At 51.0% G+C, this 19,870-nt stretch overlaps 1 protein-coding gene across 4 annotated transcripts in view; it reads right to left on the bottom strand.

Moving 5' to 3' along the window:
* Positions 1 to 19,870, bottom strand: part of TSPAN9 (tetraspanin 9) — a 200,879-nt gene that overhangs the window by 70,207 nt on the left and 110,802 nt on the right. For 3 of the 4 annotated variants that reach the window (XM_084878450.1, XM_084878451.1, XM_084878449.1), the window contains one exon: positions 13,125 to 13,204. In XM_084878450.1, the coding sequence (XP_084734576.1) occupies positions 13,125 to 13,187 (63 nt within the window). In that variant the 5' untranslated portion in view covers positions 13,188 to 13,204. Of the gene's footprint in view, positions 1 to 13,124; positions 14,049 to 19,870 lie in introns of those variants that run through there. The other variant, XM_084878448.1, reaches the window with a different exon arrangement.

Genomic DNA, 19,870 nt, shown 5'->3' with positions numbered 1-19,870 from the left:
GTTCCAACCTCAGCCCCACTACCTTCAGATGGAGGATGAGGAACCAGGGGCCGGACACAGAGGATGTCTGTAAAAGGCACTGCCCTTCTGGCCAACGGCACACAGGGGCTCTCTCTGGCTGCTACGCTTCCTTCCTGCACACTTGCCTGGACAGCAAGACAGGGACAAGTTCATTCTTGTTTACCCTACAGCATGCAGCAGGGGGTCAGCAGACCACAGGCACCTCAGGACTCACTGGATGATCACTGGGAACATATTTTGGGAATTCAGAGACTCGGGACTGAGGAACGTCAAAAAACTCCAGGGCAGAGGGCACATACACCTAGACCAGCGGTCACAAACCGGTGGTCCGCAGACCCCTGGTGGTCTGTGAGGTCCGAAAGGTTGGCGATTGCTGCCCTAGACCCATGGTCAGCAAACTGCCTCGCGGGCCACATGCAGTGTTTGGCTCCTTGAGTGTTTGGCTCTTCCACAAAATACCGTGGCTTGGCAAGTCTATTTTGAAAAAGTGGTATTAGAAGAAGTTTAAGTTTAAAATATTTGGCTCTCAAAATAAATTTCAATTCTGTTGATATTTGGCTCTGTTGATTAATGAGTTTGCCGACCACTGCCCTAAACTATTGGTTGACCCTGTCAGCAGACCCAAAGGCAGTCACTGGGATTGTGAGAAGCGGTGAGTGTGGCTTGCAGGGAGATGCCCCAAAGGGTGTCCTGGGTCTGGGGCAACCTGCCCCTGAGCAACTCAGACATCGTAGATGGTATGCAGGCACTGAGAAGATCAGAGGAGCCCCAAGGCTGCTGAATTCACCCGCAGAGGCGGTCAGGGTGGCCCTGGAAACACAGCCAGAACTGCTGGGTTGGCTGCTCTGCTTCCCCAGGTCATACCCTCCCCATCTGCTCCTGACGGCTCTCTCCAGGAGGTAGGGAGAATGTGTCTCAGGGGATGAACAAATCCCAGCAGTGGCATCTGGCATCTGGGGGTAAAACACTTAAGCAGATATCTCCTGTTTCTGCCCTTCCCCCTTCTTTTGGCATCAGCACCCCTGTTTTTCTTTAGGGAATTCTCCTTCTCCCGGTGCATCCAGCTTGTCCCATCAATCAAGGTGCTCTGCTCTCCCCTCGCCACAGGTGGGCACGTGACCAGCAGGCCTTCCTCTAGGAAGCCAACTCTTGAGTAGTGAGAGCCGGGGGCCAAAACAGCAGGAGGTGATGCGTCCTGACAGAGTAAGGTGACCAAGCTCATCATTAGGCCCTGATGCCTAGAGGCCCAGAGCAGCCTGGCTCCTGTCCCTGTGTGTGGCCTGTTGCTCAGCTTTCTGTTCTAGCCTCTGAGCTAACCTCATGTCCTCCATAGATACTGAAAGATCCACAGGAAAACAAGGGTGTGGGTCAGAAAAGCAGGGAAAAGAAAGCTGGGCCAGCAAAAACAAGAGATGTCTGCTAAAGTGACTTGTCCCCCACAGACCAATCAACACTGCCGAGCTTTTTTCATAGATGAGAGATAAATAGGTAGCTATGACAGGGTGTCCCCAAAAATGCATACACACTTTAACAGCTGATAGCTCCATTTTAAAAATGAAATGTATTTTAATAAACACTGTCTTTACAATTATTCAAAGTGTGTGTATACATTTTGGGGGGACACCTATATATCTGTGCTCCTAAGTTAGCCATGGTTGGTATTCAGTGCTTGCAATCTAAGAGACTAGCTTATCCAGAATCCATCTAGGAAATGAGATGCTTAAAATGAGGATGCAGCTTACACCCAAGGGTCATACACACTGGGAATCTAGCTAGATATACATATTCATATGCATGTATAAATATATACACACATAGTTAGACTATTAATGTGTTTTAAATGTCTACATACTCATGCATATATACACACATACTTATATATAAATACAGTATATATGTTTATAGACATTGTGCACACATATACATACAAAATGCATAAGTGTGTATGTAAGAAGCAGAGAGCTCTAAGAACTTACAATTTGGGTACCTAAAGGAAGATGCAAGTGCATAACCAAGCTGCGAAAGATAAAGATTACAGAAGAAAAAAAGGAAAAAGAAACACCCTCAGGAACTTTCCCCACCCTCTGTGTTACCCACAGAATCTTCACAAAGAGACAGACACATACCATCTGACCCCAGCCCTTCTGGCTGGCAATGTGTCTACTCTGTAACCACCGGGTCTTGTACCCTGAGATTTTTGAAAGGGCATTCCCTGCCCTGGTAGAGGAACTGCACCCACCACTGCCTCACTTAAGCACAGGCCACATGGAGCCCCTAGTTAGGCACAAGGAGGGAAGCTGCCACATGACCAAACAGGGCTTTGTTTGGGGAGTTCTGTACTGATCTGGCTGGCCTCATCCATCATCATGGAGTGACTGAGTTACAACCATCTACACCAAGAGTCTACCCAAAGCTAGATCACAGGGCAACATGGTCAACCAAGTGCCAGGACGCCAAGCTCCACAGCTCCTCAGCTCTCTGGAAATGAATGCAAGGAGGTGTTGGCATTTCCCAAAGCGCTGGGGAAGATGGCTGCACGTGGCTAAAAGGAACCACTGGCAGTTTTTGGGGGGACACAAGGGGTTTGCTGGACTAAGGAGAGATGGGCACAAAGCCTCCTTCCAAGGCAATGATATGGGTGGCTGCAGGGGTCCTATTTGGTTAGGTAGGATATTCCAGTTGGAGGCCAGTAAGGCTCCCCAATAGCATGGCACCTTCCCTGTAGGAAAACTCCAATCGTTATTTAAAGGGTATCACCTGCAAGGAGCATCTCATTATTGGCCTGCCCGGAGCCTTGCCCCCTTCCCTAGCACTTCTGCGCAATTCAAGTCAGCCCATAATCCACACACATGTACTGAGCTCCTATTAGGAGCAAGCAAGGCAAAGACAAAGGGCTCTAACACTGACCTCTTTCTGCTCATGGCATGGGTGACAATGCCTCTAGCCTCAGTGTCAGCATCTGCATGTAGACACCACTGTTCGCCCACAGTATCTGTGAGGACTTAAAATGCCCAGAAGACTGAGTGTTCACTGATCTGAGGAAGTTCTTAATGATCACTAGGGGTCACCTCCTAATCCACTTCTGTTTGGGGCTGGGGCTGGAGGGAGGAAGGCACAAATTACCAACTGAGTCATATACAAATATGCAAAACTCGGGTCTTGTTATTCCAGGCTACACTGCACCAAACTGGCAGTACAGATCCAAGAAAAGTACAGTCTAAAGTCAGCATGGGAAGGAGCTCGGTCAGGATGACTTCCCAGAGATGGTCACAGAAAAACATGGCTTGGGGGTTTGACTGACCTGGGTTCAAATCCAACTCTGTCACTTTCCAGCTCAGTAATTTGGGGCAAAATATCTAACCTCTCAGAGCTTCCATCTCCTTGGTGGCAAAATGAAAAGAACGCCCTGTCTTCTCCTCAGGTGCTGTGGAGAGTGCATGAGGTAACAGGGTAACTGGGGAAGACCTAGTACTGAGCCTGACCACCTGCCCTTATGGCTGTCAGCATCACCACACCTGGTGGGGGCTGGCTAGAAGGGCTGCTGGCCTCCCCGGGGCCTCCAGCCTGAACTCAGAAGGGAGAGGGGTGGTGGGAAAGTGTGGAAGAGCAAGTCTCTACATAACAAAAGATGTGTAAGACCTTGGGGCAGGGGTGGGGGAGGAGCACATTATAAAATTTTACAGAAAGACATTAAAAAAGTCCTAATATATGGAGTGTACCATTTCCATGAACATAAATACATAATTAGGATACAATTTATATTCATGAATGGAAATACAAAGATAGCAATTTTCCCCAAGGCAATCAAGATAAAGCCAATGAAAATACCAACAGGGTTTGGGCAAAGAGCAGAAAAATTAATTGTTTGATCAACTTATTTTTTGTGAAACTAAACAAACTGATTCCAAAATTTATGGAAAAGAAAAAAATTATGCGAAAGAACAAAGGGCCAAGAACAGCCAAAAGATTCTTGAAAAGCATAAGAGGAGGGGATTTGCCCTACCAGATGTGGAACTTATTTTAAAGCTGTAGTAAGTAAGACAATGTGGTACAGGGACAGACAAACAGTGCACTGGGAAAGACACAGGTGGCATTGTATTTCAGTGGGGAAAGGAGAACTAGCCATCAGTGGAGCTAAGACAACTGCTTTGTACTTGAGGGGAAAAGAAATCAGGGCCCTGCTTCACATCATACCCAAATATAAATCCCAGATATATTAAGGACTTAAATGTAAAAAGAAAAACATTCAGAAATAAGTATAGGAACTCATCTTTAATCATCCAAATTCATTCAACAATTCATGAGTGCCTAGTATGTTGTGACAAGCAGTGTCCTATTACCAGGATATAAAGACACCCATGAGATATTATGTATTTGTTAAATAATACATAATACATAAACCTAACAAAAAAAGAGACTGAAAATTTGGTTATGTTAAAATAAAAAGTTTCTGTTTGCCAAAGGACCCTATGAACAAAGTGAAAAGGCAAGCTATAAACTGTGTTTGTGGTACACTTAATAGACAACAGATTAGTATTCAAAACATAAATAAAATCCTAAAAATTAGTAGGAAAAAGCAAATAACTCATTAGAAAAATTTAACAAAAACATAAACAGGCATTCACAGAAGATAAAAGAATGGTTAATAAGCCTGTGAAAAGATGTTCACTAATAATCAAAGAAATGCAAATTAAAAGCACAATATAGCATTTCACACCCACTGTATTGAAGAGCACCCAAAACTTTCCCTTTTCAGCCAACATTCCACTAGTGGAAATGTCAACTGATATATCCATTTTGGAAAACAATATGGAATTATCTAGTAATGCTGAAATGCATATATCCTAAATCTCAGCAACACCATTCTTTGCTATATACCCCAGAGCAGTTCTCTTCAGAGTGCAATCCATGGACATGCTTAGCACTTAGGAACTTTTTGTAGCAATCTGATGTCACCAGAACAGCGAAGTCTATGATCATTTGGATGTGGGTGAGTCACTGCTTTACGCCTGTACCAGTCATGCTCAGCAGAGCCACACCTGAGAGTTGTAAGTAAAAAGCTGGTCCTTCACAGCTTTTAGAAGCACTGTCCTAGAAAACCCTTGCACCAGTGTACACCAGGAGACTAGTCCAAAAACAAGTTCAAAAAGAAGGAATAGCCCGGCCGGTGTGGCTCAGCAGTTGAGCATCAACCGAGGAACCAAGAGGCCACCGGTTCATTTCCAGTTAGGGGTCATGCCAGGGTTGCAGATTCCATCCCCAATAGGGGGTGTGCAGGAGGCAGTTGATTGATGATGTTCCCCTCTCGTCAATGTTTCTATCTCTCTATCTCTTTCCCTTCCATTCTAAAAATCAATTAAAAAAAAAAAACCACACACATATTTAAAAAGAAGGAAAAGCCCAAATGCTTATGACCAGAAGAATACACTGCAGCACACTTGTATGGAGTACCTCCGAGCAGTGATAACTAGTGCACCGTAGCCACACAGATGGATCAATAAACGTAACAGTGAATTGTTTTAAAATTCTGAATGATTCCATCAACCAAAGGTTTAAAACAAACCAAGGCAAATGGTGTGGTGTTGAAGGATACCTACATATGTGGAAACTATAAAGAAATGTACTTAACAAAATGTAAGGTTCTCCCTAGAGAAGACGTTGGAGCTAGGGAGGAATACACAGGGGCTTCATGAGGATGGCTAACATTTTACATCTTAAACTTCGTAGTGGGTACATGTTCATTAGGTACTTTTTTTAAACTATAGGAATTTACATGGTATATTCTACAATTTGAACAAAATTTTAAGTGACCGTTTTTCTGGTTTGTCAAGTGACCTGGACCTAGAGCCTTGTCTATTCATCAGCTACTCAGCTTCCTCTCCCCCGACCCCCCAGTCCAACACTGAGTGTGCCAGGGGCATGACCTGCCCTTGGAGTACCCAGGGCAGAGGGCTATATGCCCATCGGCCTAACTGGCCTATTTCTGGCCTAGTTCATTGCACCAATAAAGGGAGGCAGGGGGAGGGTGTGGACTGCCCCCGACAGGGTCGGCCACAGGTAAGGACACAGCATGGCAGGTACAGCTACTGGCCCTGGGCTCTGAGACCATTCCCCTCCCCCACTGACCTTTGCCTCCATCTTCCAAAAGATCCACCTACACCTCCACTTCTCCCTTTCTCCCATGTATCCGTAAGACCAGAAGAATTCAGAACAATTGCCATCCTAAAGGGGCATCTGGGGTTGCTTCCAAGGCTCCACAGCACTGTCCAGCACAGTTACTACAGCCCCGGGCATCTAACTGACCATTGGAAGGGCTACCTGCTCATATGCTCTCACTGCAGGAAGTGCAGTGACAATAACTGCTAGTCACTGAGTCTAACCTGCCAGGCCTCCTGCTAAGCAATGTCCCTACATAATGCATGTATTACCTCATCTGGGCCTCTTCATAGCCCTGAAAGATGACTGATTTTGCCATAGGAGAGGAAACCGAGGCACCACGAGGTTAAGAAAACCTTCAAAACTAGGCCTCTTTCCTGGAGACTGACTCAGGCCAGTGGGAGGAGAGAGAAGGGAGCATGGCCTCTGCTCATGTAAAAAGCTGCCTGTTGAGTTGAATCTACACCTAGTGAAGAACCCTGGAGCAGACGGAAAGCTCTCTGAAGGCAGAGCCGCGTCTCTGCCCTCCTTGGCCAGTCACTCACCCATCCCACCCTCCCCCAGCCACTCAAACAGGGCCTTCATGCAAGCTACTGATGCAGAAAGCTACACAACTCAAGGGAGAAGGCCTGGAATTTCAGCCCTCACCTGAAGTCCTAGTTAGAGAAAAGGTAGCGGGTAAAAGCCACATGTCTACCCTGGGCTACTCCGCCAGCTGCAGACCTGCTCACCTTCCCCGCCACGTGCCACTGTTAATTTCCCTGCCCCAACCCCCACCACTTCTGCCAGCAGATTAGCTTTCAAATGTGAGCAGGGACAAAGCTGGCTCAGAAGACTTAACTCTGCCCGACGGGTTTAGCTCAGCTTCAAAGCTTCCTAACTGGAACCAAATAAGCGGCAGATCGAAGCTAGAAGAGAGAGGCTGGAAAGGGGAGTGGGGGGGAGGGGGGGAGGATGAACGGGCGAGGGGGGGTACTTTCTGTAAGCTGGATTACCTACAGCAACAGCCTACAGCCTGAGGCCACCGAACACCTGTCATGGTGGTCACTGCCGGAAAAGCAATGCTCCCTCTCCTCAGACTGGAGACAAACTGCAGAGCCTCCCCAGGCACTGGTCACACGTCTCAGCAGAGCCACCTCATCCTCAGAGCCCATGCAAGCTCACCACCCCAGGAAGCCCCTCCCCACTGGCACCCTCCAGACTGATCCCCACCCCCCTTTGTTTCTCTGCTCAGCCCATTGCACACAGGCCAGGGGCCCTGCCGCTCCCATTGGACTGCAAGCTCTCCCAGCACAGGCTCCGGGAGCCTGTGTCTACCTCTCCACCCTTCTCCCCTCCCAGACTCCCATCCTCATCTCTCCAGCAAACTCCTACTCATCCTTCAAGCTCCAGGTGTCACTTGTTCTACTCTGTTATCTCTGTATCTTGTCTCTATTACGCAGTATTAATTAGAGCATTAAATAGCTCTGCCAAGCAACTACTGCTCAGAAATGTTTATGTTTCTGACTCCTCCGTGGAACTCAGAGCCACTCGAGGGCTTGTGACAGCTGGTACTCAATAAATGCATGAGTATGCACTAGCCACAGAGTATCTCATCGGCCCTTTCAATAGAAGAAACAGAAAAGACACAGAATTCACTAATTCTTTTTCCCAAGCTAGGACACTAACTCCTAAAAGAAACGCAGCTTGTTTTCCCCTCCCATTTCTGATGGGAGCAAACACTTTAGAGCGGGAGTCAGCCGTCATTTCAGGGTGGGGAAAGGAAAGGAGAAACTGAGTCAGGCCACCCAGACGCTGGGTCCAGCCTGCTGCTGCCCCTCCTCAGAACGCTGGAAGGTGAGGTGGCCGTGCTCTCACCCCTCCCTGCAGCCCTGTGTTCAAAGGCTTGGTGGAGGACGAGCCAGATGACCTCTCAATTCCACGACTTCCTGGCCCAAGAAAGCTGATCTGCTCTGTGTGAGCCCAGTCAGCCCGTCCTCACCAACTGGAGCCTCCAGTGCACTCAGCGGGCATTCAGTAAATATTTGTGGCATGAGTGAACCGACTCAACTGGGTCCCCAGCAGCCCAGTATGCCCCAGAACTGGCTGCCACGGGCAGACAGGCACATGGAGGTAGGACAGGGGGAGGGCGAGCCCCAACCCAAGGTGAGCCCTCCCTCCCCACCCCCCTGTAGAATCCTCCCAGCCCACCATCCCAGAGGAGGTGGATGGTGTTTTCTGTGCTCCTCACAGCCCAGTGGCATGGAGGACAGACCCGTGTCACTTTCCTCAAGGCAGTGACGGCACTCACCCTGTTTCTGCTGGGCCTTTCTATTCTCTACCCTCTTCCTCCCCACCCACTCCTGATTGACACCAATGCTGGCTCTGACATGATTTAAAAATAGATATTAAGACAAAGGAGTTTAATTTTTAATGCTTTGGAAAGGAAGTGAACAGAGGGCCAGCATTCCCTCATAGCCATGCTCCACAGGCTCAGAGCATTAGCCAGGACCTTCCTTGTGCCCATCCCCCCCCCAGGCGGAGCCATGCCCGACCCACCAGAACATCTACTTGTAGCAGCCATGGGGGGGAAGGGGGGACAATGACTCACATTATACCTGAGCACTTTGGGAGGCCCCTGAATGCCTCCTGCTGCCAAGCTTAGCCTGGATCTCCTGTTGGGAGAGGCCAAGCCTCTACCTGCCATGCCCCCTTGTCCATTCACCGCTCCCATTCCCAGACAGAAGGCCCCCCACAGCTTCCTTAGGACACCCCAACTGTGTACAGACCCCTGTCCTGGCACCGCAGACCTCAGAGGCACACACATGCAGCCACGGCAGCACCAAACACATGCCTCGCATGTGGCTGGAGAGCTTTAACCAAACTGCCTGCTCCCAGAGGGGCCGCGCCACGAAGGTCTGACCCACTTAGGCGAGGTTAATCAGGGCCCCCACCCGGCCCCCTGGCTGTGGCAGCCCTGTGCCAGCCTTTCCCCTGCTCCAGCAGGCACACTGAACACTGCCTCCTTAGCTCATTGGCCTTTATTAAGGAGAACTCCACAAGGAATAGACTCTCCACTGGGGCCAGAATGTCACTGCTCCGCCAACCTTGACTTAAAGTGATGGGACAGCTCTGCTCGCAAACATGAAAAGTGACCATTATCAGGAATGGCAATTACTGGTAGGCCAGCCACCCCAGCCCCACCCCCACCCCTTCATATCAGACAGCAACTTGACTTGGGCCGGGAGAAGCTGGGCTGGGATCCGATTTGCTCTCCTGAGAAGGGTCATAGGCCCCCAGCACTGAGAGCCCATGCTATACTGTCCCTCCCCTTCTCAGAGTAAAGGGCTCTGGGCCCCCTTTGCTGCCCTGTCAGGGCTTAGATTCACTTAATCTCTACCTGGAGGGTTCCACCAAATGGCCCTGGGAGGACTCTGAGATGGGCTGACTGAGGGGAATACTGCTGGGAGAAATAACTTGGGGTGGGTTTGATTACTGGTGGGCGGCCGGGCCCTTCAGGATGGGGAAACTTCTGTCCCAATTCGGGCTCCTATTTCTTTTCCTCCGAGAAGCCAGCATTCTCTGGGCTGTGAGAATCAGAGTGAGATATGCAGGAGATAGAGGAGGTGGGCTCCGTCAGGCATGACCACTGACTGCCCCCTCCTCAACCCCTGCCATCAACAGCAGGCTCCCCAAAATGCTGCCCTGAGGGCTAACATGGTTAGGACCATCTGGTTGAAGTTGGCAATGGCAGGAGCAACCTGTACCCCCCACCCCCACCCCCAAAGCAGGCAGGCACCCAGCAGCCTGTAAGACACCTGCCCTTTTCTCAGTAAGGAAGAGGAATGCTGGCAGAATAGCTCTGTTCCCACCCTATCCTCGGTCATGTCACCCAAGCCCTCACCAGTACCAACACCCTAGAAGCTCCACCCGGCGGCAAGGGACCAGGGACTCTCACGCCTGAGAGAGGCTGCAGTGTAAGGCACTGCAGCGAAGAATCCTCCCGGCAGGCTCGGAGGAGGCAGGGGGCAGGTGGCAGCAGTGGGTTTGGAGAATTACCAGGTGGGCTCTGGGATCTAAGGAGGATCTCTGTCTATTGATCGCAGGCCTCATGTTCAACTCTAATGCCTCAGAAAAGCCTCCTTTGGGGATCTGGGCCATTGAGACTAGAAAAAGTGATGGCTACATAATTCCTGACCATTGCTCTGGGTCCCAGAGGAGTTGACTCTCACGAGCCCTGCAACCCTCCTTCCTCTACCCCGTCCCCTTCCCTCCCTGTGCACTGGAAAGAGCAGAGGTCTCCCAGAGCTCCCGTCCCACCTGCCTGAGGCCTAAGCACTTTCTCCTCTCACCTGGCTCTCTCCTCCGCTCCTTCTCCCATATCAAGCCTAACCACCTGGCCACAGGAAGTCATCATGCAAATGGAGCTCAGTGACCGCAGGGCCCAAATCCTGGCTAACACCCCGCAGCACCTGCTCTCCCACCTCCCAACAAGCTCTTACACACAGGCATCCATCTCTCTTCTGCTAAGTTTTCCATTTTTCCTAAGGTCTATGTCTTATTTCATCATCGCATATGCTACTAGCATAAAAGACCTGGACCTTTGACACTCAACTTTTCCCAGGTCATAGTATGTCATCGGAATTCTGAAACGTCAGAAAAGTCAGAGATTAGGAGAGAATCACTCCTTGCCTGGTAAGAGGGTGGTGGTCTTATTAGGAGAGACAGCAAGTCCTTTCACTGTGGACCAAGGAAGCCCTCTCCATCGACCAGCTCATTAACCTCTGCCAAGATTTTCAGGGACGATGAGAGAGCCTCCTGTCAGCCCACAGCTGAGGTGCTCTGCTAGGAGAGCCTTCATCCTGGGCAAGTCCCTACCAAGTGGGACGTGGGAATCCGGCAGCACAACTGACATGTAGATTTACTGTTCTGCCCTTCAATTCATGTTCTCACAAACATATAACAAATGCCTACAAAGTATAGACCATTGGGCTACACTTTGTGAGGAGGTCCCAAAACCAAGTTGACACCGCCCTAGAGAAAGAAGCTGCAGCAGTTATACCCACTCTGGCCAACAGGTGGCGGGGTGGGGGTAGGGGTGGGAGGAGCAGGGAGCTACTGGCCAAGAAAGACACTGAGTGAGCATCCCAGGAGGGTCTTTCTAGTAAGTGTTAGGATATGCGGAGTGGGGCAAGACAGGAAGGCAGGTTGACTGTAGGCAAGAACAAAGAGGGAAGCTGTAGACAATGAAAGGGCAGCATTCCTGTAATTCACAGGCACCAGAGTAATACACACCGGTGTTTGGCTGACACTATTGCCGGCAAGTGAGTCAGAGGAACAGGAGCACTTGCCCAATGGTGGCCACAAAATCATTCTTCACATTCCAGTGGTTCTGCCCCCGTTTCCACAAAACCTCGCCAAAGGATAGGTAACACAATGACTGGAGGGCCCCAGACCATGGAGCTATCTGGGAAAATTCAACTCAAACCACCTCAAACCAGGCCTCTCTGAAGAGAAGCAGCAGCCTGTGCACGAGGCAGGGAAGGGGCTCCCTCCCCACAGAGAAGGCAAGGATACAGGACGCCCCATACCTAAGGCAGTGAGTGCATGAGGGAGACCATCTTGGCAGCCACTCCCCCCACTGGGCTGGAAAGGACACCTAGTCCTTAATGAATGAACGATGCAATTTAGCCAAGGCCACAAAAGAAGCTAACACATAACCAAGAACCCCGACTTCTTCCCACCCAACCCGAGTTTCCCCCTCTGAGGGAAAAGTCACCCCCATCCTACACAACCAAAAAGTTTTTCACTTTAAGCCAATCACTTCCCACAAACGTTGAACACAAAACACAACTGCTTCTACCTGGCTTCACTGTGAATGACTTTCTCCTGCCCCCAGTCCTCCTCCTGGACCACAGGCAGCTGACAGCCTCTAGTCCCTCTAGTCGCAGGAGGACAGGCCCTGGGGCAGAGCCAAACATCTGTGTTGACTTCCCTCTGAGCTCTGGTGAAGAAAAGCGAAAGGCGGAAGCAGCACTTGGGATGAAGGAACAATTAGATCCGAGGTTAAGAAGTTTTCATATCTACCTAACTAGTACTTCTTATGACAAGTGTGTAAGCTGCACTCACATGTCCTCCAGAATCAGAGATTGGAGAATGTTTCCAAGCTGCCCCACCCACTGATACCTTCTCTAGAATGGAGCACTCCTGATTGTCTCTCCACCCCTTTCCCCCTCCCCCCTTTGCCCTTTGTCCCTTCTAGTCTCTGGGGTTCTCAGAGCTGGGAGGGCCGGCGGTCCAAGGTGGAGCACATGGCCGGTCCAAGATGGAGCACATGGCCATCTGCTCCCCCTGCAATCCCTCAAAAGCAGCTGCCTGCCACCCGAGGGCAGCATCCCTCCCACACCCTCCTTTTTCACAGGAGCCCTAACTCAGAGGCATATCTGCAGTCTAGCAAGGGAGTCTCTCACTCCGGACAGGGGCTATTGGAGTTCACTGGCAGGAGTGGGAGGATGTGAACTCCACCACTCCCCTATCTTGTGCCTATAAAACGCTGCAGACGGTATTCCTGCATATTCAGGAGGAATAGAAGAAGAAACTCTATTCACACTTGTGCCGGTCTTCAACGCAGGGTCACAGCTGTTAAAAATTCTGACCCCCACACCTATTTCTGCAGCTTATCCCGTTAGAGGCACTTTCAGCGCAGGTTTCTTACAGGGGAAGGGGGTGGAGGCAAACTTTGCCAGCCTCCTAGGAGCACAGTCTCTCCTGGAGGAAAGGCAAGTTTGAAGCCTCCATTCAGCCAAGGCGAGAGAAAAGAAGAGGAAGATACATGGACGAGGGGAAATAACGATCTTAAGGAAAAACCCACTTACCGTTGTGCGGAGAGCAGAACAATGCAGCACCAAAAAGGAAGAGGGTATGGAAGAGGAGAGAAGGCAAAGGGAGGGATAAGCGCAAGGACTTACCCAGAATATCAAATTGAAGAGGAACATCATGTATTTCAAACAGCAGAGGCAGCCCCTGGCCATGTTGCACTTCTTAAATTCTAGGAGGAAAACAAAGGACAGGTCCAGGTAAAACACCACGTACTTGCTGCCTTTCGGGGCATTGTACTTGTCAGTCTTGACTCCGGTCTCCGCGCGGCTCTGGCCCCCGGAGCCCGCGGTGCCATAGAAGGCGCCGGCAGTGAAGCCGCGGCCGAATGGACGGCCCGAGGTGGATGGCTTGGCAAAGTCCGAGTCCTTGCTGTCCAAAGATGGACTCCGGTGGATCGAAGAATCCTCGCTACTCGACTTCTCCATGCTCCAGGCGTTCCCGTGGGGCGCAAGGGGCGGGGGGCATCGCTCCCGGAGAGGGACAGAGGGGACGCCCAAGTCGGGCGGGCGCAGGCTGCAGGAGGCCCGGTGGAGCCTTGCACGCCTCCTCTCTGCACCGGGGCACACTCCGGACCGGACCCCGCTGCACAGGGGCCGCTGCCCTCCTCCCAGCCGGCTAGCCCGGGAGGGCTCTGCGGCTCGGCTTTCTGCGCGCTCGCGAATGCTCTCCGGGAACTGGCTGGCCTGCGTAACTTAGCAGGCGTCTTTGGGAAGGCTGCAATTTGACTTCTCTGTCCAGAGCGTCAGCTCGCCTCCCAGTGCACTGACCACTCCACACAAGGCGCCAGGGCTCCGGGATCCGGGTTCCCAGGGCACACGCCTCGCCCTATCCAGCCCCAGCACGGAGCCTCGGCCACTTTGTGGGCACTCCACCTCCTTTCGCTCCGCGACTTTGCGGAGCTGCTCGCCAGCCTAAGGCTGGGCGGGCTCGCCGCAAGCAGCGCGGGAGGGATCCGCCGCAGCTGCCACCGCTGGGCTTTCCCAGTGAAATCCCAGCCCCGACTCCCTCCTGACTCCGAAATCGCCGGAGCCCCCTCGCCTGGCCCTCAGCCCCGCCCCCTGTTTTGCATTCAACCAATGAGAGCGAGGTCTGCCAGGGGCGGGGGAGGGGAGCCTCCCCCTCCCCAATGACACCATATCTTTAATGGGATTAACGTTCTGCTGTGTGCCTACACCCGTGCGCCTTGAACCCTCATTAAATGTCAAGGGCTCTGGAGCTGGGGGGAATCAGAACCTTCACGGAAGGCGCTGGGCTCTTGTTCCGCAGGAAAGGGGCGGCAGAAGTGGGGAAGGACTGGAGGTAGGAATGACCCAAAGAAACTGGAGGGAAGGGACGAGGACTGGAGGGGTAAAGAAGCGCGGCCACTGTCGCCCTGGCTGCCTCCCCGATGCACACGGGCCTGCCTGCCAGACCTGGGCACACGGACTCCCAGCTACACACACACACACACACCACGCTTTTGCACACGTGGGTCTGGCTACAACGCTGAGAGAAGGGACCACAGGTGCTGCGTGCGGTGTGGGAAAGGCGCTTGGGGCCTCCACGGGGCTCGCCGCCCTCCCCGCCCCCTCCGCGTGCACACGCGCGCGCCCGCGCGCGGGCCCTGGAGGCTCCGGAGGCTCCGGCAGCTGCGCGAGTGCCCCTCCCCCACCCCACGTTGCGGGTGGGATGCTGCGCCGGCTGGGACCCTCGCCAGCCTGAGGAGAGGTGGCCGAGGTGGGGTCCTGCCGGTGCCAAGGATGATGTAGGAGTGCTCTAGGATGCAGGCTGGATCCTCTCCCATGAAGAGTGCACGTACGGGACTGAAAAGGGAAACCGCAGGAAGAAGGCTCTGGCTAAAGGCTTGGGAACGTGCAGAGGAGCCTGCATCCTACCGGGCAACACTGCGCTGGGGCAGCGTCCTCTGGGCTTAGGCAGAATTCTGCACTGCTGACCTGGGCTACCAGTTGGCAAACCAAAAAGACTAAAAACTTTGGGGTATGAGGAGCCCACTTCTCTCTTCTGCCACCAGCAAGAGAGTGCTGAGAGCACCTGAGGGCAGGACCAAGTCCTAGGAGGCTTAATATACCCAGCACCTAACACCAGGCTTGGGGGAAGTGGGGGGAGGTTTGCGCCTCAATAGGGGGAGCTACACTGGGATGGCTGGATAGAGAATTCACGCTCCCCCATGGGAGGTGAGTGTGAAATGGCCTCCCCGGATCCCATCAAACACTTTATACCTGCTTCAATGTGCTGAGCTCAGGGCAAGGCCCCTGAGGAAACTGATGTAGGTGTGCTGCCCCCTGCCACTTACACACACAGTCTAGTAGTCAGAAAGACAGGACGTTCACACCAAGGCCACTGGCTGTGGCCCAAGGGAGGGGGGACATTGACTCAGACCAGAGGGGCTTCAAACCCTATCACACACTTGCTGCGGTGGCCCTGCTCCATCCAGCCTGCACCCTCCCTGGCTCCTGGCAGGTCTACATGCTAGGATGTAACCCCTCAGGCTCTTTACAGGGGCCTGCAGTGGCATTACTATTCTGAGCCCTATCCCCACTCAGACAGCGGTGCTCCCAGCAAGGAAACCTAGTGTATGTCACAACTGTGACACCAAACGTGTTTCCTGGTTCGATACTCGGTCCGTGAGTGCTGTCTACAGATGAGGGGCAGATGCCTGGCTGGCCCTCAGGGAGCCCACAGCCACCTGACTGAAATGGTTAATACCTTTTGTTCTCTTCAGCGGGCTCCTGAGGGTTCATGGCTGCTGCTTTATTCTAACAACTTTATTTCTTTGAAGCAGAAGAGATCATTTACCAGCGGGACTCGAGTCCGGAGACCGTTCTTCACTCTTATCTCAGTTTGTAGCTGTGGGATCGAGGGCAAGTTTGCTTTTCTGAGCTCCTGTTTCCTCCTCTTTAAAATGGTGCCCGGCCTGTGTGGCTCAGTGGTTGAGCATTGACCTATAAACCAGGAGGTCACGGTTCGACTAGTCAAGGCACATGCTCAGGCTCCATCCCCAGTAGGGGGCATGCAGGAGGCAGCCAATCAATGATCCCCTCTCATCATTGATGTTTCTATCCTCTCCCACTCCCTTCCTCTCTGAAATCAATAAAAGTATATTTTTAAATGGGGGTTAATAGAGCCTAACCCCAGAGGTGTCCTGAGAATAAAGTGGGTTGGCACATGTGGGAACATGCTCAGGAGAGTTGGAAGATACAGACTGCCCTTCAGGATCTCTGAGCATTTGAAAAAGGCAGAGCTGCCTACTCCGCCCCCCACCCCCAACCCCATCCCTTTTTTAATAACAAAAAAGTGAAGCAAGTACAGACTTCCCAAAGGGAAGGGAGAGCAGTGAATACATGAAACCAACATGCAACATCTCTGCTGACTGGCAACTAGGGAGATGTGGGCTTCAGAGTAGTTGCCAAGCTCTTCCTGCCTCCTGCTGAGGTCCTCAGGCTTGCAGTGCCAGTGAGATCCGTCTTCGGTCTCTCGCTCACACACACACAATCAGAGCTGATGGGCCAACACAGATCCCCTTTTGGACCTGTGCTGATGATTTCTGTTTTTGACAAAGTGTGCGGCTCATGAAGTATTCGGTCCCTCTAAACCTCAAGGCAGCCTCCCCCAGAATTTATGTTGGACACAAAGTGACACTTGCTATGCTAAGGAATGTGTGAGATGGGCTGCCATGGAAGAAGAAGATTAGCCTCACCCCGATGTTTAAACTACAAAACTGAGGTCTTCAGCAATATAGAAAACACTGCACTTGCTCAGCAAACTATTTACCTACAGTGCCAAGAAGCAAGGCTGCAGAGGTCCCTAGCAGGGGGCCCCCATCCAGAGATGTCTGCATGCAGATTCACTTGGCAGGGGATGGTGAGGAAATGAAACTTGGCCCGGATTCAGGAAGGACAGTAACAATGACGGTGAAAGGGGTGGGTTAGGAAAGAACTAAAGGTAGTTTTATTTGTATAGTTTGCATAGCCCAGTAAGGAAAACAAACAAATAAATAGGGTTTGGCTGCTATGGATGGGATCACAGTCAGATGGAGGGATGACTGGTTCAGGACAGTCTACCAGAGATGGCTGGTGGACCTCTTTCTCTGTGGAGAGGCCTGATCCCCACTTCTTCAGGCCCCCTAGTTCTTTGTTGAGGATACAATTACATCCTCAACCTCTGCTCTGGACACTGGGCTTCCCAAAAGAGGCAGGGGCTGTGTCTTCATCATTTCTCACGCCCATGGCCACCACAGGGTAGGAACGCAGAAGGAAAAGGATGACCACCATGCCTAAGCCCTGCATTCCCTCCAAGTTCATTAATCGAAGGATGGGAGCCATGCCAGAAATCTATGGAATTGTTCCTGGAAAGCAGGATATCGAGGGCATCAGAACCTGACAACAGAACCCAGGAAATCTAAATGCCCAGCAACAAATGACTGAGTGTAACGGCCGTGGAGTCAACTGTTTGTTCTCAGCAACATCCCTAGTGCATAGCCTGAATGGAGAAATGGACAGACAGACAAATACACATGAACCAGGAGCCATTTTAGAGGAAGAGTCAAAAAAAAGGTCAGAGGTGGGGAAAAAGAAGACTGAGAAGAGCAAGACAGAGGACAAGCTGCTCCGATCCCCTTCGCATCCTGCGGGCCACACTTTTTGGAGGAACTCTCAGGACACTGCAGATCTGCCTCCAGCTGAACCACTGGTGAACTCGTGCAGACACCCTGGAGCTGCAGCCATATCGCAAAATCCAAGAGCTGGCTGTGGTCAGCCCTTGTCAGAGGTCTCTACTGGCTACTGATAAGACTGTGAAGAGAACCTCAGCTGTGTGTCCATACCTCACAAATGACAGGTAAACTTGCTGGTCTGCATATGTACCAGTGAGTATGGACAGTTAGCTGAGCTCTGAGGAAACAGGGCCACAGCTATGGGCCCAGCCATGCTACTCGGTACCCAGCCAGGCGTACTAAAAATGAGGCTTCCAGATCATGAGGAGCCAGCTGAGAGATGTGGATGGATTGTCACAAAGCCAATACCACTCAGCACACACCACGTGCCCTGGAAACTGTTGCTTAGATGCCTCCAGTGATCCCTGTCCATAAGTTCTGGCAAAGTAATGTCATGGAAACACGTCAGAGTTAGGTACAGGGGTGGGTGTGTGTGTGTGTGTGTGTGTGTGTGTGTGTGTGTGTGTCCAAATCGCATCTGGAGTTACCCAAATGCTGGGTAACCTGGAATGAGCACTTACCTGCTCTGTACCTCAGTTTCCCTACCATAAATGGAGATAATATACACCTTCCCAAGGAGTATGTAAGAAAATAGAGATGAGAGGGCTGGGGGAGGACAAAGAGGATAAAGGGGATCAAATATATGGTGACCAAAGAAGATTAGACTTTGGATAGTGAGCACACAGTGCAATATTCATGATGAATTATGAAGTTTTACACCTGAAACTTATATGATTAACCAGTGTTACCCCAATAAATTTAATTTTTAAAAAATTTTAAATAGCGATGAAAGGTTATGAATGTAATACACACAGCATGTCTGAAAATGTTCAAAGAATTGAGACACTATTATCAATACCAATAATTATAATTATTATACTAAATGTGATCCCAGTACCCATCTAATTAATAATGTAGTTGAACAGAAAAAAGATACAAGTTAACACATTATCAATACAAAATGTCTGTGGCTCATATTCTAAGGGTAAACAGGCAGCTCCTTCTCAGCTCCTTTCTCAGTCAGAGTCCCTCAGTCCCAGACCCTCTTCCTCTGCCGACATTCCTGCATCTGACCATTCCTTCTAGTGCCTTGCACATGCTGATGACACCTAAATGGTTACCTGGGCCTGACCTGTCTTCTGAGCCCCAAGCATGCGCATCCAACTCCTACTTGGCATCCCCACTTGGCCGTCTCAGAGGCAGCTCCAATTTCCCAGGCCCCAGAGGGACTGACCTTGCCCCAGCCCTGCCCCACACACACACATACCATGGCAGTGCCCTCCCTTTAGCAATAAACAGCATAAGCACCCATCCCATTGCTTACACCAGAAACCCAAGACCCACCTTTAACTCCCAGTTGTCACTTGCCCCACCTCCAACCAAACATAAGCCCTGTCCAGTGAGTCACCTCCCACTTGTCCCTACCCCCACAGGGCAATGCCAGTCTGCCTTGGTCCAGCCCTACATCATCTCACACTTGGCTCCGGCAGCAGCCTCCACAGGGCTCTCAGTCCTGCCCCTGCCCTCAGTCCACTGCACAGAGCAGCCGACACCTTCTCACTCAGGTTGCTCTCCTACTTTAATCCCATCAGCACCTTCCCATTTTATTGAGATTATGATCATGTGTGTGTGTGTGTGTGTGTGTGTGTGTGTGTGTTTGCTATTCTATTTTTGTATTACAACCCAAATTCCTAAAACAACCTCAAAGGTCCAGCATGATTGGCCCCTGGCTACCTCTTCAGCCCCATTTCCAACTATTCTCTCATTATGCTCCAACCAGTGAACTTTCAGAGCTCTTTCTCTCCTCAGAGGCTTTGTCCATGCTGTTCCCTCTTCCTAAAATGCTCTTCCACAACCCACTGTCTGACTTAATTCTACTCATCCATGAGCTCCTGTAAATTCTTCAAAATTCTCTTCTAGCCCTGTCTGGGTAGCTCTATTGGTTTGAGCATTGTCCTTAATATGCCAAGGTGTGGGTTCGATCCCAAATCAGTGCACATATAAGAAGCAACCAATGAATGCATAAATAAATGGAACAACAAATCAATGTTTCTTTCTCATATTTAAAAAAAAAAAAAAAAAGAGGAAGAGAAGGAGGAGGAGAAGAAACAAAGGAGGGAGGGA

Source organism: Pipistrellus hanaki (genome assembly GCF_964339955.1).
Source record: "Pipistrellus hanaki genome assembly, chromosome: 3".
Taxonomy (NCBI): Eukaryota; Metazoa; Chordata; class Mammalia; order Chiroptera; family Vespertilionidae; genus Pipistrellus; species Pipistrellus hanaki.
The sequence above is the reverse complement of the archived record's forward strand: the minus strand, read 5'-3'. Positions and strand labels throughout refer to the sequence as shown.